At 39.9% G+C, this 17,919-nt stretch overlaps 1 protein-coding gene and 1 pseudogene across 7 annotated transcripts in view; one reads left to right on the top strand and one right to left on the bottom strand.

The window, feature by feature from the left end:
• Chd1l (chromodomain helicase DNA binding protein 1 like) overlaps nucleotides 1-17,919 on the bottom strand; it is a 64,273-nt gene that overhangs the window by 10,529 nt on the left and 35,825 nt on the right. For all 7 annotated transcript variants that reach the window (XM_004853887.3, XM_004853888.3, XM_087213337.1 and 4 more), the window contains 6 exons: nucleotides 17,053-17,126; nucleotides 15,517-15,627; nucleotides 11,266-11,380; nucleotides 10,350-10,503; nucleotides 6,208-6,373; nucleotides 578-726 (listed from right to left, as the gene is read on the bottom strand). In XM_004853887.3, the coding sequence (XP_004853944.1) occupies nucleotides 578-726; nucleotides 6,208-6,373; nucleotides 10,350-10,503; nucleotides 11,266-11,380; nucleotides 15,517-15,627; nucleotides 17,053-17,126 (769 nt within the window). The remainder of the gene's footprint in view (nucleotides 1-577; nucleotides 727-6,207; nucleotides 6,374-10,349; nucleotides 10,504-11,265; nucleotides 11,381-15,516; nucleotides 15,628-17,052; nucleotides 17,127-17,919) is intronic.
• On the top strand, nucleotides 11,890-12,227 carry LOC147827760 (ribosomal biogenesis factor pseudogene; annotated as a pseudogene).

Here is a 17,919-nt window from a genome sequence, read left to right as displayed (position 1 = left end):
GGGATTGTACAGTCATTTGGATTCATTTCATTAGGAATAAGGAACTTCAGAATAGTAACTTTTTTTCTTGATTGAAGGCATACCCTGTAGGATGCCATTTTAAGTTTAACCAATTTTAATGGAAATCTTTCAGCAAATATATTATATAAATCCTTTTAAAACAGAACATTTCAACATCATGATTATGTTAATGGTAGCTAACATTTAGTGGGCACAATTAAGCACCAAACAATGTGAATATTACATAGATCATTTATGACTGCCATACTTGCTTAATGTTGTAGGGTCATGTTTATCAACAGCGAGAGACAGTTTTTTGGTGTAATATAGTAATCCCTTTAGGGTGGCTACTTTGACCTGCATTAATCACATAAATACTCACTTTTTTAATGTTTCTCATGCCAATTTTTTATAGTTTTTATACTAAGGTTTAGTTAATGGTTACATTTCAACAAACACATACTTATTTCTTAATAAATCCTTCTAAGAGAACAAAATGATTCCAGCATCCTTTTTTATTCTCTTAGGATGAAACTCTGGAAATATTTATGCTTTTAGATAAATTATCAGTTCTCACACTGCCTTTATTTCGGAGTGACCGGCCCCCTTGACTTGTTTTCTCCAAAAGGGTTTTCTGAAGATTCACTAGTTGTTCAAATGATCTTCTGTCTTCCTTAGAGGGCTCTTTAGAATAATCTTTACCTTCAAATATGTACATGTGGTTTTCTAAAAATGTAAAACGCAAAGGGTGAGATGTTGGACACTGAAAGATAGATTAATGCTATTCAAAGTAATAATTAGGGCAAACAAGAGAAAGCACCATATTCTACATAGGCCAAGACAAGCCTGTGACAAAAGTATTTCATTTCCTGTCACATCAATACTGACAATTATGAAAATCCATACACTCACTTTTCAGGGACAGAGCACAGCTTAAAGCCCGTGTGAAGCCTGGCATAGTGGCACATGCCTATAATCTCAGCTACTCAGGGAGGCTGACGCAGGAAGATCAAGGGCAGCCTTGGAAACTCAGTGAGACCTGGTCTCAAAATAAAAAAGGGCTATGGACACAGCTCGTTGGTAGCGGTTCCCTGGGCTTAATCCCCAGAACTGGAAAAAACTGAATTAAAACCCCTTTTGTCCCACCCAGATGACCCATGACTCTCTGCAGATCCCTCCACCTTGGTGAGTCTCGAATTACAGAACTTGTTCACTCCACAACTACTCCTCGGCACAAATCTCACTGATTTTAATAATAAAATCTCTAATTTTTTAAAAGTCCAAACACTTAATACTCAACTCTTTCCCCCACTTTCTATAATATTAAAAGGAATAAGCAGCAAGTCTATGAGAAAATGAAGAATCACAAAAATAATTGGATTCACAATACTCTACAGATCTCAAAAGGCTTCTCCACAGTCCTCACCTCAATCTTGCTATAACTAACCCCATTTAGGAAAAGAGAAATTGCAGCTCACTCAGGGGTTAGAGACTTCTTAAATCTCACTGCTAATAAATGAAAAAGGCAGGACCTGCTGATTCTAAGGCCAGGGTACTTTTTTCAGTACATAGAAAGTGGAGAGAACAGGCTGGCAAACAATGATTATGGTGATAACAATAAGGACAATAGTGTAATCCTGAATAGCACTTCATGTCATCAGACCACATTCACATCTCTTCTCATGCTTGATTTCTGCAATTGCGTAAAGAGTAAAGCGGATATTAATAGCACCATTTTACAGATCAGGACACAAAGATTCAATAGGCTGGTGATCTGCCAAGATCATGAATCAAGTGATAACCAGCCAAGACCAGCAACTGCAGACAGGTAAGGCACTGATTCTGAACTGAAGCGTATTTAACAGCACATGTTACCAAAGCATGTATTTTCACAGCATTATGAAATCAGCTACAAGTATGTTTTCCCTAGAGAGCAGGAAAGCAAAACATTTTCATTCTCAAGAGATCAATTGCTTCACACTTGTACCCAAATCTAACCAGCTGTAATTCTAATTGGCATTTGCTAATTAAATCAGCAGGGGACTTTCAATGAGGCACTCAATCAACAAGTGGGGAAAAAAAGAGGCGAGAAGTGTCAAATATGATCAACATATGTAGCTTCATACTGCATGAACTTCTCAACTTATGATATAATGTGTTTTTTTCAAAAACCTTGGCATTCAAGATAAAGTAACCTCGTCTTTTATGTAATTTTGATCGGGGCTGCTTTAATTACCAGTCTTTCGTATTCATTTATGTTATTTTCAATCTTCCACCCTGTCTGCACTGTGCAGCCAACAGGAGGTTGGAGCCCACAGGTCTGGATCTTCCCCTGTACCCGGCCAGCGGAACCACCTAACACAGCTAGAACCCAGACTCATTCATCAAAGACAACATTCCAAATTTTAATCCATCTGGGGAATTTTTCTGGCAGTTGGATGGTCTAAAAAAAAAATACATCCTTTAAGACAGCTGGATTGGCTGAGAAATACAATCATCTTTCTGAAAACAATGCAATTTTATCTTATTCTAGTAAATGTTAGAAGAATAAGATGAAATTAATCTAGATGAATGGCGTAATGGGTGTAAGCTTTGATATTTAAGATAATCGAATATAACTTAAAAATATGACCACATGCATCTATTTCTTCTCTCATCTGAAACTACTAAATGACAGTAAAGGGATTTTTAAAAAGATATATGAGGCAATAGTAGACGAAAAAAATTCAGTAACTCTTTGCAAAATGGAAAGTGAGTGGAAGGATAAGGACAGATTGAAAACAATGGAAGCCTAGGAGCCTAGCCAAGGGGTGACTTTGGGAACGCTGGATCCTCTCAATTCCCCAAAAGCTTAGGACTTATAAGTACAGAGAGAAGGTCTGCACGCCAAATAATGGGAGTACTATGAACCCCCAACCCACCTCTCCCCTCCCTCTCTTCCTTTTTTTTTTTTGGTACTGTGGATTGGACCCAAAGCCTTAACACTGAGTGAGCTACATCCCTAGCCTCTTTTATAAAGCAGGGTCTTGCTAAATTGCTAAGTTGTTCAGGGGGGAACTGAACTTGCAATTCTCCTGTCTCAGCCTCCCAGAGTGCTAAGGTTACAGGCATGTGCCACCACATGTGGTTTGTCTTTTTAATTTAAGTAAACAGGTTTATTCTAATCCTCAGGATTTGTATTTGGAGAAAAGAAGTTACCCAATGACAACGATTGCACATGTGGGTATCCAGGAAGGCTCTGTTAGTGGAATCAGGCCTAAGAGCCCACCTACCTCCTCACCACGGAGCTGCCCTTCCCCTTTGCGGGCTTCCACCAGTACCATGTTCAGACAGCCAAAGGACACCAGACATTTTAGGAAAACTACCAACAAGAAAAAGAGAATCCAAAGCAAATTTCAAATAAAAGGGAAGAGGGAGATGCAAGTGGAGGGAAAAGAGACAATGTAGTTAGAAGTAGAGTTCTTTAAAAGATATAATAAATATCCTCCATGGGTTATATTTTTAAAAGCTATACTAAATGTCTTGAGGGAAGACATTATGTCCTTGAAATGAAAACAGGATACAAGTAAAACAACAAACAGAAAACAAGAGAGAGTTCTTGCAGAATATAAATGGGATAATATTATAAAGGATTTTAAGGGTAAAATGTGAAAAAAGTCAAAGAGCAGGGTCATATAGAGTAATACCAGCTGCCTAAATTCTCATCTGTCTACATATCCTATAAAAATCATAAAGATCAACAAGGATAACAAAACCACCACTAACCCATGCCTACTACAAAATTAAGAGTCAGGAAATACAATAAACTTCCATTTGCAGGTTAATAGGGAAATGACCATCCAGGACCAGCTAAGCCAACTCCAAAGCCCACACTAGCGGAGTCAGACAGACTGCATGAGAGAGATGGAAGAGGGCTTCTAGCAGCATCAGACAGATAAAATTTATCCCCTAAAATGAGGGTCCACCCCAAATAAGAAAACAGAGTATGGGTCTGAGACCTGGCAGATCAGGGAAGTAGCTACTAAAGTATTGAAAGGAAGGAACTAGAACATAGATGCAGCCAGAAATTTGGGGAGGCACTGCTTTTTGAGGAGAGAACGGGAGACAAGACAGGGGAGACATCTCTTGACAGTTGCATGCCAAAGAGAAAGAAGAAAGTAAGTGATCGAAATCCAAGTTCCTACAGAAAAAAAAGAGAATAACAAAACCAGAAGTCAGGCCCAGTCCCCTTCCCACCAAAACAAGAAGACATCATCTAGAAAAGAATGTGCTTCCCTGGGAGAAGGTACTCTTGAATTAAGAAGTCTTGTGAGACTCCCAAACCTCTCAACCCTGTCTATATTGAGTCCCAGTTACTCCTGGTACACACAAACAATCATTTCACAGTAACTACACAGGAAACATCATTACAAAGCTACTATGGGAAAAATAACAATGCAAGTCCCAAATTCAAAACTTCAGAATAGAGACTGAGCATGCGCACAGGGCCCTGGGTTCAATCCCCAGTAGTGCAAAGGAAAAAAACATGCAGAGTAGAAAGACAGTAAAAGACAAATGCTGACCAAATTCAGAAAAAAAGAAAAAAAGGAGAGAGAGATGATATCATCTACTACCCTTCAGGCAGTCTAATAAGTGGAAATGGAAAAAGGTACAAAGCACATGACAGTCTTCATTGTGGATGTGCACACAATAAATGCTCAATCAACATTAGCTGTAATTAGCTGTAATTTAAACAAGTCATTCAACTATGCAGAAGAGGAATTAACTCTGTGCAGAGCAGCATTTTAATCACTTACCAGTCCAATTATTTAAATACAGGATGACCAAAAACTGCTTAGTTTTCATTAATTTTTATAAGATAACAGGAAATACAAAAGTGACAATTTTATCAAATTTATTCAATGATTTTCCTGTGTATGATATATCTTAAAATTTTCACTACACAACACAACATTGCAATCTGGATAGCAGTATCGAGTCTCTTTCCGAATTCTTTTGCATTTTTGACTTTCTTTGAACAACACACTTTACACTGTCATTTTGGCCTTTCCTTTCTCTGTGGGTGGCACAATTTCAATAAAACATCTCCCCACTAAACGTAATGGTGTTTTGCTATCTCATATTTTTCAATTATTCGGTCTATTAGACCTAATCTAAATTGTAAATGACTTTTTGAACCCCCTTGTTTTGAATAAATAACAAACGAGTTCCATATTGTTTGGTCCAGAAGGTGCATAAATACTTTATAATAATATTTTTTCCTCGCTTTCTGATTACAGGATAGCTCGTTAGATGTTGGTCAACTCTTGTCAACACCACCCACAGAATTATTATAATCACTGACCACTATTGGAATTTTTTAGTTTCATCTCTTGTTTCAAGCTCTATCGTTTCTATATTATGAACAGTTGATAAAAAGAGACATCTTTTTGTCTTTCATTTCATAACACAGAGTTTTCCTCTCTGGTAATTCCTTCTTATTCAGTCTCGGTATCCCAAACATGTCCATTTTGTATTGTAAAAGAATATCACTGAGTTCTGGAGAAGTATAAAAATTATACCTAATGTAATTACAATAAGAGTTTTTATAGATTGTAGCACAAAATTATGGGTTATTTTTCACAAACAAAAAAAACACAAATTAGTAAAAGAAAATAACCAGAACTTACTAGATATCACTAGAAACAAACATCAAAGGTGAATAAAATGTTCTAAATAAAAAAGTATGTAAGAAGTAGTCGATATAAAACAAATAAACAGATGTGCAAGTGTATCTCGTGCAAAAAAGACTCGAATGGTTGAAATGACAGCTGCCCAAGCGATGCTCAGTGTAGTCAGTACGTAAACAAACTCGCTGCCCGAGTGACACTCGGGGTAAAGTGTTACATGGTTAAAAACAGTTGGCTTTACTAATAATTAAAGCAGAAGATACCTACAACCCAGAGAGGAAAGATAAAAATTTAATCCTGGAGATTGAGGTGACCATAAGCAACAATACTATTGAGTCCAAAGTTCAGCTACCAGGGAAAAGCAAGATACATTTCCAGTTAGCCTGGTACGAGTTCTTAGACCAAGTAAGTCTTGAAGAATGTGCTCGAGATACCAATTGGGCTGGGTAAGGAAAAGATGTCCCAGAGCCCAGGACCCAGGACCTTCCACAGGGGCTCATCTCACTCATGCCATTTGCTGTCTTAACCACTAACTCACTTCCTTCCTCTTGCTCTCCGCTCCCCTCTCCTGCTGCAGGCAAGGCATCAGAGGCCCACTGGCCAGCTTTGGTTTCTCCCAGGATGGACTCCAAATCGATTTCATCCATGGTGCTCCCCTCAGAGGACAGCAGTTTATCCAAGCCGAATTTGAGTATCTCACTCAACTTGAATGGACAAAACAAAAGAGTGCGATTAGTTCTCCTGGAAACAAACACCGGGCTATCAGCAATTTGCTAAGTGGTTAAACAACCCAGGCACTTTCCTTCCCTGGTGAACAGCCAGCTTTCTTCTCTCCCATCACAGATGACACCAACCAGAGTGTTTCATAGTTGGACGATGGGCGAGTGGAGAGGTGATAAATGATGATTACAACTGTTGATTTTGACAATTCTCCACAACAAAAAAAATTTACAACCCTTCCATCTTTATTTCCTTCTTTTTTTCTTTCTTTTTGGTAAGATTAACACTGATTTCATGTATTTTCTGTGGCACTCATCAACTCTTGCATAGGCATTCCCAGCAGCCACAAGAGAAGCCAGAGACCCTGTTGGCTACTTTCCTACCACTCCCACTGCCAGGCATCTTAGAAAGAGAAGACTACATTGGGTATTTTACCTCACCATAAGCTGGCAATCTGCTTCCCTGTCCTAGTTCTCTACAGAAACCACCTTGGCAAATACCAGTAACAAGCACCAGACCGGAAGGTCGTTTCCCAGTGTGTGTCTTCCTGTCTACTGCTCTGGCACTCATCATCCTGCTTCTTCCCCTCACCCCTCCTAGGATACTCAGCCTACTCCTAGGAACCACCCAGAGGGCTTAGATATTACTTCCTGCCTTTTCAGCTGCTACTTCCCACTTGACACTCCTCTAAGCATTAACTCTGAAATTCGGAACTAAGTTGGATTCACATTGTGGGTCCTCATTTGCATCTTGCCCTTTCACACTGAGTTAATTATCTCTAGATTGTCTATTTTGTGAGTAACTGGGAAACCTTCAGGTATTCTGTAGCAGCTCACTAAACCTTAACTAGCTCACCTAAGCATGAACATACCTGGATAAATTTACATTTAACCCAGCTATACATAACCAAGGCAACTGGCTTTGGCATTTGGCACCAAAAGTCAGAGAGTCCACTATTTATGGTAAGGATCAGTCCACAGTGGTACCCTCCCCTCTGATAGGTCTCCCACCACCTCAGCAGCTATTATGTATAGCAGCTGACCTCTTCCTATGGTGCCTTGCCCCCTCCCCTGTGTGACATCATGCCAAGATGGTTGCTCCCACCAAAGAATAAACCCTTCTTCCCAGCATGGCCCTGTTCCCACTTAGAAAGTAATCTACTACTCCCCTACCTCCTACCACCTAGTGACATCACCGGTTCCTCCATTCCCTAGTCACTACCTCACTCAACCCCGCCTCAGCCCCTACAAACCCCACCCCAGTCTCTATAAAAGACTCTCCCTGCCCCGGCCATATTGCTTTTGTCTCTCCTTTGTTCAGAGACAGCCCGGCAGATCTATTCCCCTAATAAAGGCTTGTGGCCTGGTCTGGTCTTGGTCTTTGGCCTTTTACCTGACACCCTCAACCTCCTGGTATTGATACTTGCCTCTTGGCTTCCCTTGCTGTTGCTCTCTTGCAAAGTGCTCAGTCAGTGAGAAACTACCTGTGTTCTAAGCAATGCAGGATGTTATAGTAATTAAGGGCATGTGGGCAGAGGCAAGAGAAGGCTTGGATTAACCTAAATCTGAATGACCTTGGGTAAATTACTTAAGATGGGGATAAAGGTAGTACCTACCCATTCTGTTATTTTTATTCACTGAAACAACTGAAAGAACCACCTCAGATAATAATTGGCATACAGTAATCATCCAATAAATATTCTACATCTACATCTCTCTTTCTCATTTTCTACTGTATTCTTGCAGGATGATAAACCTGCTTCCCCTTTTCCTGACTTTACAGCTCCTTATGACTTAAGATTTATCATGCCAAAACTACATTTTTTTTACTATTATATTATTTTTATTAAAAAATAATCTCTTGCTTTCATTTGAGATGAGGGCACTGGGTTAGTACCTATGTTTTTGGCAACTACAACTGACTCATAGAGTCTGGATGGGGAAGAGAATTCAGACAGCAGAGGCAGAGTGCAAGCAACAACCACGTGCCAGGAGGGAAGACTCATGGAGGCCTGTCAAGGAGCCACTAGTCTGCGTTCCCGCAACTATTGGCCAGTGGCAGGGAGCTGCACTTGTGAGCTCACAGCGACGTGCCAGCAGCCTATGGTACAGGCGATCCCCAGCCTAAACCCTGAGCTCCCTGCAGAGACAGTGTTCAAGCATCATACGGAGAAATGTCATCATCTAACTCCCAGAATATGGGCCTTCTGGGGCTGTCACCCCTGCATCACACCCAGTATGAACTCAACTCACCAGGTCCTGTGGAGAACTATATTTAGGGGTCTCTACAGTGTGCCCCTACCTCTCTCAAGCTTTCATCTTACATTTGTAATTGCATCTTTGACAGGGTGAAAATAAAGTGTATAGGCTGCTCTCCCATCTTTACAGAGGAGCATGCACAAGCCAGAGTTAGCAACAAAACATATAGGAAAAGCAGAAGGGAAAACATGGACACTCATCCCTAAGATAAACAAAACAAACAAACAAGACCTATGGTTATTCTTCTAGTACTAGTGCCCAAATAAATAAAACCTCAGCCTTTCCTGTAAGCTCTCCACTTCCTAACAAAAAAAAATTGAGGGGGGCAAAAATGGCAATAAAACTTTTGTAATTGGGAGGGGAAGAAAGGTTGGAGGGAGAGGATGGGAAGGAGACAAAAAAAAATTAAAATGTTACATACATGTACAAATCCCCCATGATGAATGTGATCACTATGTACTGTAAACATGTACTAATAAAAATTTTTTTTTTAAAAACCCACAAGATCCCTGTCTTTGCAATGCTGATAAGTAAAGATGAAAATATGTGTAAGGAAACTGCTGTTTTTAAATCCATGGTTGGACTAACTATAAACTTGGTAATCTGCTTACAATATTGTATAATTTTTTTCCCCTACCTGTTGTATTGCTTAGTACACTATTCCTGGTTTTTCATGCAAACTTTTCTAAGTGTAATCCTTTTTCTTGTCTCCAAGTCTTCTGTTAACAAAGGTTTATGTTTATATTGTATTTTTTCTACAAATCTCGCTGACTAAAGCCTAGGCCATCTTCATCTTTCTGTAATCCTGCCTTACTGCCTATCTTTCAATCTTTCATTCTCCTCATCATCCAGGTTTAAAGCCTTACACCCATCTTTGAATTTTCTATCTCCCTAGCTGCCCACCTCAGGACAACTCCTGTCTTTTCTTCTCTGCAAAGTTTCTCACACCAGACCTTCCCTCTGCTACTACTCTTATCAGACATTTATCTCACTTCAAGCCTGGGTCTTCCTAGAATCCTAGGAGTTGGTCTCTTTGTATCCAACACCTCAAAAGGACCTGGGATATATTATAACATATGGGTTCTAATTTTAACTCCAGGGCTGCTATAGAGTAACTCTCAGCCATCTTCCAAATGGGAGATCTCTCTAGAATCTTTAATGCCAGCACCTGTCTCTCACCTAACTGTCCCTTCTTCAAGCAAATTAAATCTAATTCTTTCATTCATTCTTTTCTATTACATGATTTTGAGTTCTCAGTCTTATTCATCCTTCTCTGAGTATGAAATGAGAATTGTAAGTCACTGATCAAAGGGTCTGGGATTAAGGAGACATGGAATTAATCATTACTGATTATGGTCCGTTCTCTCTTTTTTCAATCTAATTCTCTTGGGAGCCTTCTGAAGCAGTAGTGGCCTCTCAGAACCACACAGCAAATTAATGATGAGGCTTCAATTCAAGCCCAACTTTGATGGCTCAAAGCCAATCCTCTTCATTCCGTATTCTACCCCCTTATGTCCCATACTCATTTTTACGTCCTGCAGGACTTTGCACTTAGAAGGTTCTGTGGCAGGAATGAGTTAGCCAGAGAACAAATGACAGCTGGGGACAGCGGATGGTTAATGCTGGTCACTCACACACTCATGCACAGAGAGCACTAACTATAAGCCATGTCTCTCCCGAAGAGAAGAAGGACACCCGCTACCTGGAGGTCGGCGTCGCCCAATGGCTGGCGGGCTCCCAGAGCACAGTGGCCTCCTCCTACGGCCACACTGGCGAGCTGCAGCTTGGAGGCTGCTCTCCTACAGACTGTTTCCTCCACAGTGTCTCGGCCGATCAGCCGAATGACTCTAACAGGCCTGTACGTGCGGTAAATGAGAGCAGTATGTGTAAGAGTCTAGAAAGCTGGGGAAAGCACGCCAGCAAATACACCTACCAGCATGCAAAACTAAATACCATATTCAGGGCACAATTGAAAGGATTTCGTTTCATTGGACTTGAGCATTTGCTGAAGCGATCTGACATCAAATTCTAAGATAACTAGCATCCTTGTCTATAGAACTGCAAAAGCAGAGGAAGGCCATGAGGTCAAGGTATGTGCTCACAGTCATACAGCCAGTGAGTGTGAGGCTTGGATATGAATCCACGTGAGATGGCTCAAAGCCCATCCTCTTTATTCTATGTTCACTGCCAGCTGAGTGAGGTGACCACACATGGAATTCCTTATCTGTGGCCAAGGAAAACCTCTAGCACATGTACATCATCTCAGGCCAAAAGGTAACAACTATCTTCTAGCTTATCCATAATCCCTTAACCTCATTTTTTAAACTGAGTTAGTCTCTAATTTGAGAAATGTTAAAAAGACTTCTACAGGCTCCTTCAAATCCTTTCACAATTTAACTTGGCTCTTTTCAACAAAGTTAATCTGGACTGATAATGTGACACACTCAACACAATGCTAAGAGTCAGCAGCAAACCTGAGCTAAAACCCAGGGGTCTCTTGACCCCCAGTTTGGCACTGTCACCAGGACTACACTACTGCTCACCTTCCTCCCAAGGCATATCAACCACTGCCAAGCAAGTCAAGGAAGCACACAAGGGCCAATGTTTAACTCACTCACTTGTTCTGGCCAATTCGGTGAGCCCTGGCAGCTGCCTGCAAGTCATTCTGAGGATTAAAATCACTGTCAATAAAAATCACAGTATCTGCTGCTGTTAAGTTCATGCCAACTCCACCTGAAATAATGCAAAAAGGAATAAATGATCAGCAACACATAGACGAGGAACTGGAAAATAAAGATGAGGCTATAGAGGGCCACTCTGATAAACTGAAATCAGTCAAATCAATGGGCTTCATCCTTCAAACTGACAGTCCCCACACACACACACACACCAATTCAAAAGCCTTGCAGTGATCAAAAGAGCTTCACACTGTCTGACTCGGAAAATTTAATTACAAAATACAATAGCAATGTTGTACTACTCTGCCATAAAGAAAGACTCAAGTCATTTGTAGGAAAATGGATGCACCTTGAGACCATGTTAAGTGAAATAAATCACACACACAAGCTTAAATATCTCATGGTTTCTCTTCTATGAGAAAACCAAAGTATAAATAGAGAGCAAAATAAAAGACGGGTAACAAGAAGTAGGGAGAAAGATCTTTCTCAAAGGAGAAGGGGCCCTCTACCTGGAACTTCCTGGACCCTGTGCGTGCAGACGGCATCACCTGGACCTGGAGCAGCAGCACGTGGATATCAAAGACAATGGCCAAGAACAAATTAAGAGGGCAGAAGTCCAGGAGTGTATTTCACATAGCCAGGCAAAAGAACTTTAAGTCCAAAAACAAAGCAAAACCAGTCACCACTAATCTTAAAAAGATAAACACTGTAAATGATGAAAAAACTCGTAGAGTGAATAATGCTTTTGTAAACATTCAGAAGGAACTTGCAAATTTCTCAAAAAGGCTTCCTCTTGAACCACTGGAGAAAGAGCTGAATAAGCAGCATCATGAAGATAAACCAGTTAATGTTGATGAAGCTGCAAGATTAATGGCTCAATTGTAATACAATGGAGATGTATCAAATTCTGACCCCCCCCAAAAAAAACTCAATAAAATAAGTATTTTATACAAAAAAAAAAAAGGAGAAGGGGAAGGGATGAAAAAAGGAACTGGGATGTGTTATGAACGCGTACCAACTCCACACAAGGAGTGTAAACATTGTGTATGGCAAACAGGTACCCAAAAAAAGGAGTCTGAGAGATGGCTGGAATGGGGACAGCGGGAAGGGAAAAGGAATGAATCAAAGGAACTAAGATGTGTCAAAAGCATGTGTCAACTCCCCACAAGAAATGTAATCATTAGCACTACAAATAAAAAATATTTTTTAAATTACAACACAATGAGGGGAGTAAGGGTATGTAGCAAGAGGGTGCTTAATTTAGTGCCATGAAGCTATGATGACAATTTCTTCTGTTTAAAAATATCAACTGTATTTTGCTTAGTATAGTCTGTGAAGAGGGACTCATGTTCTTTCAGAAAACAGCTCCAAATATGAGAGAGGTCTGCCGTGGGTATTACTAAGAGAACACCACTTAACCATGCTTGCAAGCTACAACTAAGAAGATCCTTAATATAAGTTAATGAGAAGAGAGGATGATACAACCCTGAGCAGAGTGGAAAACTCCCTCCCTCTGATTGGAGAAAACTTTAGCCAGTCTTCCTGTACTTCCAACCACATTAATCAAAGGCAAGGCAACAAAATCCATTCAAGACAAGAACACTCCATGAAACACCTTTCTGATTTTTCTTCAATGCTACATGAAAAGGGCTGAACAGGTATCCTGAGTTCTAGGAATTAAGAGAACCATGAAACAAATTACAGCCTTCTCTTTGATTAATGTGAAAACTAGCCTAAAATAGGCTCCCTCTTGCCAGGGTTGTTAGAGCTCACTGCTGAGCCAAGTAAGCCTGAAAGGGCTTGTTCCAAGAGCTGGAATGAAGGACTGCTTTTCAGGACTACTGATTCACAACTGGATCTCAAGGCAAGTCAGGCAGAAACATTCTAATTAAAGTCTTCATATAAAATTAATGTTAGAACAAAGATATAATAATGACTGAATACCAAGAGAGGCCAAATACTGTATATTGCATAACGATAGCTTTTATGCTGTTTACTGCTTGCCTAGCACTGTTCTAAGTACTTTAAATATATTAACTTTTTTCACCTCATCAGAACCCTATAGTCCTATTATTATCACCATTTTTAGATGGTGAAATAGAAACATAGAACAGCTAAAGGCTAGAGGACTTTTTGAAGTTGTATAGCCAGAAGATAAAAGAGCCAGGATTTTGTTCCACATGATCTGGCTCCAAAATCTGTGGGTTTTGTTTTGGGTTTTTTTTTTTTCTTTTTTTTTGGTACCAGGGATCGAACTCAGGTCCTTGCGCTTGCGAGGCAGGCTCTGGAACCACTGAGCTAAATTCCCGGCCCTTGTTTATTTGTTTTTGAGCTGAGGGGCTTGCTATGTTGCCCAAGCTGGCCTTAACTTATAGGTTCAGGCAACCGTCCTGCCTCAGCCTCCCAAGTAGCTGGGACTACAGGGCAGTACCACAGCACTCAGCTTCAGATTCTGTGTTTTTGTACACTAATCTAATACCCCCTAGGCACTATTTCATTTAAAAATGTATTCCATAAAAATTATCTTCTTCTTGGGCTAATGTTGTTTCCTAGCTCTTGTTCACTAAGGGTGGTATTTTTATAAATATGCTGTATTTACCTGTTTGCAACATAATCATGGGCTATCACTGCCACCTGGTGGCAATATGACTCAATCAGAAATATTTGGAAGCTGGAGGGAAACCTGTTAAGTAAATTGAAAATGCTGCAAAACTCTTGAAAAATGTGTTTGCAAACATGACAGTATTTGGAAAAGGCTAATGTCCAAGTCTGCTTCAGCTCCTACATGATCTACTTGGCATCCTACAAGGAGGTTAACTGAAAAGTAGACATCACTTTTCTCCTAATTTTAGACATTTCAAACACGGTGCTATTCTCTGAATGTGATGAAGTTTTTAAAGCATAACTGGAATTGTTTTCCCAACACTTGACGCGATCCTTCTAGTTTTTCCTAAGACTGCCCCTGAGACACCTGACTGTGTGAATCAATGGCTGAGTTATGGGGCGCAGCCCATGAAACCCTGGAAGAGTAAGGCCAAGCAAATCTGATTACGTACTACTTACTGTCATTACTGCAGAGATAAGACACACTGGAGAAATCATCTCCTTCTACTCAAGGACCGTACCCGATACTTCTTTTATATACCTTTATAGTACTTAATAAGCTCTTCCTAAATAAGACTGAACTCTTTTCATAAGTATATTGATCTCTTAATAGAGGACACATATTTCCTTTATATTCCAGCATCTACTCCATCAGGATTTAGGTCTACAAAAAATAAGATAATGAAACTAAGGTTACGAGTTCAAAACTAATTTAAGGTTTGGTTGATCCAGGATATAAGAAAAAGTTCATCTCCCCAAACTAATTTCAAACAATTTTTGTTTGTTTGTTTGTGAGGCAGGGTCTCACTATGTAGTTCAGGGCCAGAGATTTGGCTCAGTGGTTTCGCCGCCTGCTGTGCAAGCGCAAGGACCCGAGTTCGATCCCTGGTACCAAAAAAAAACATAAAACCTCACTATGTAGCCCAGGCTGGCCTCAAACTCATGGCACTCCTCCTGCCTCAGCCTCCCAAGTGCTGGGATTATAGGTAAACACCACCACACCTGGCTGATTTCAAATTATTTTATAGTATATGAAGGCACTCTCTAATGGGTAAAGCAACACATTTATCATATATAATATTATTTAATTTGTATACAATGTCATAAGTAATTTTAAATAGCTGGCAGTTTCATTATAATCTCACTTTAAACAGGTGTTTGTTAAGCTTTTATCACATTGACCTAGAGGTTCTTCTAGAGGAAGGGCAACTAGCAAAGAAGTAACCTTATTTATTAAATTCATGGGAAAGAGCTGCTTCATTTAAATATAAACAAAATTGTCCACAAAAGTATTGAAGTCTTTCAGGACATTCCTGTGTCGAGGGGTAAAGCAGATTAGAACTACTTTCCAACAATTCCAGGTTTCACTCTCAACTGTCTGATTAAACCACAGCTTGAATAGGTTGGACAGAAAAGAGCACCATGCTAGAAGTCCAATACCTTGATAAATCACATTAATGACCTCAGCTTCCTTCTGTTTAAACTCCTCGGGAATAACCCCACCTTTCAGATAATCATGGGAGACTGCACTGATGGCTGGGATGCGAAAGCACTATACACCTTTTACCCAATGCACATGTGGCCTACCTGCTCTGGTACTCAGGAGAAAAACAAAAATGGGCTGCTGTCCAAAGTTCTTGATGGCCAAGTGTCTCTCTTCTCCTCTCACAGAACCATCCACACGCTCATAGCTGTAACCTTTACATATATGGAAACAAAACAAAACACAGATAAATCTTAAATCTTTTCGAGGACTCTGGGAAGTAAAAAATTAAATCATTCCAAAACCAGATGCAGGCTGGGCATGGTGGCACATGTCTGTAATCCCAGCACTCTAGAGACTGAGGCAAGAGGACTGCTGCAAGTTTAAGGCCAGCTTGTGCTACACAGTGAGTTCAAGGCCAGTCTGAACTACACAGCAAGACCCTGCCTCAAAAAAAAAAAAAAAAAGATGCAAATTTTGTCCCTGTCCGTATGTACACATGGCCCTATGTAAATAAATCCCACATGAAAAATCTAAATTTAGACAATTAATCATTTTATAAAAGAACACATCACATTACTCTGTGTTCTTTTAAATACATGCAGTCTTTGGCATTTATGGAGTTAATACTCAGTTCTGACCATTACCCAGCAATCCCAAATGTTCATATGCTGTGGCAGTTTGCGCTTGCTAAGACACAGCTCTTATTGAGGCAAGCAAGAAGACAAGCACTTGAGAACAGGTGAGCGAGTCTTTCAGAGAAGCTTTAGGGTTCTCCACCTCCTATCACCAGGCACCACGCTAGGGGAGAAATGACTGCAAGCCATGTTTGTGCCTTGGGGTTTCTTCAATGTGCCACTACAGCACTTCTGCAGGTGTCTGCTGGACTAGGCACACTGCAGTCCCTGGGGGCCGTTAAGTGGATCTGAAAGACCTACTCTGGATCTGTTTTTTAAATTGTAAGATTTAGAGCCAATACTTCACCACTAGGTTCAAGCTCAACCAATGTTACAGCTTTTCCCCCTTACTCCACATAAATTTTATTACATATTAAACAGACTCCTACATGCCCTACATTCCCTATTGTCTATATAGAAATAACTGAAATTATCTTTCAGCCTCCTTGATTTATGGTACCTCTATAATTTTAACATTCATCTTCTTACTAATCTCAAATGAGTGCTCAAATGTTGAGTGTTACAACAAAGTTCTTGTCACTGAAACTCTTTATCATACATTTTCAAAAACTCTCAACATTTCTGCAACATTTGCTCCAGTGCCCATAATTTTAAATCATATAATTGATAGGAATGTGGATATTTATTTCTGCTTATGCATCTCTACCTCACTATCAATCCCTGCTTCACACAACACTCTCCACAATCTTTACTTTTTTATTTTTTATTTTTGGTATTGGGGATCAAACTCAGGTCCTTGTGCTTGCGAAGCAAGCGGTGGAACCACTGAGCTAAATCCCCAGCCCCATCGATCTTTACTTTTTAATCTTCTTTTGATTCCGAGTAATGTTCTTGCACCCCTGTCCTCTCTAACATTCTCACACCTCGTATTACTCTTCAGGGACCCAACTGACTATTAAATCTAAAAAAGGCTCAGGTAACGTAGTGGTCAAGGAGAGTCACCTCTGTAATCCATATAGTCTTGAAGAATATCCAACATCTGGGTCATTTGGGAGAAAAGTAAAACCCGATGGCCCCTGGGAAGGAAACAAAAAGGAGAAACTGCCAACTCTAGTAGTATCTAAGGTTGAGTCTCCCTCAGGCAAAACTTATCAAAGAATACAAGTTTATAAATAATGAAATGCTAAAACAGAACTATGTCACATAATTTACAGAGACTTTCTCAGAAATTCTGAATTCTTTATATAAGAATATACCTCTATGTGTAGTTGTATCCTTCAAAGAGACAGTTCTTACACCAGCATAGAGATATTCCCAGAAAGTGTGTCAATGTGAAGCCCTAAAATAACCAAGGAGCCCCTTTCTGGAATGTCAATCCACTCAATGGAAAGAAATATAATCTTTCATTTTAACAGCAAATTAAATATAATACACAAAGAGTAAAAGGTAAAATTCAAATGCATGTGTGTATGTGTGCATGCACACACACACACACTGAAACCCTGAAGAACTCATGGTCAGCTATCTACAGCTCCTTCACTTGGGAATAAAAGCCACTACTGCATACGGGACACTGGTTGAAAGTCTGAGAAGCATCACTTTAGAGAAACAAGGGGCAGGTGACATCTCATTTCTCATGACATGAAAAAACTTACATGTACAGAGGGGACAGGAAAGAAGGCAAAATTACAGATTAAATTAAGAATGACATCAGGGCTCTAGGTTTAGACACATTACTTTAAATTTTCAAAGCAGGTGGGGGCACCACTGAGCTAAATCCCTGGCCCAGTACTTTCTATATCATCTATAGATAAAAATCCATACAAGCTTGTAGCTTCAAACTTTAGCTCAAGAGAATGTAACATCCTT

Source organism: Heterocephalus glaber, unplaced genomic scaffold, assembly GCF_053883595.1.
Source record: "Heterocephalus glaber isolate CG9 unplaced genomic scaffold, H.glaber_assembly_v1.0 deba00001442, whole genome shotgun sequence".
In the NCBI taxonomy this organism is placed as follows: Eukaryota; Metazoa; Chordata; class Mammalia; order Rodentia; family Bathyergidae; genus Heterocephalus; species Heterocephalus glaber.
Note: the sequence above shows the minus strand (reverse complement) of the source record. Positions and strands in the feature narration are given on the sequence as shown.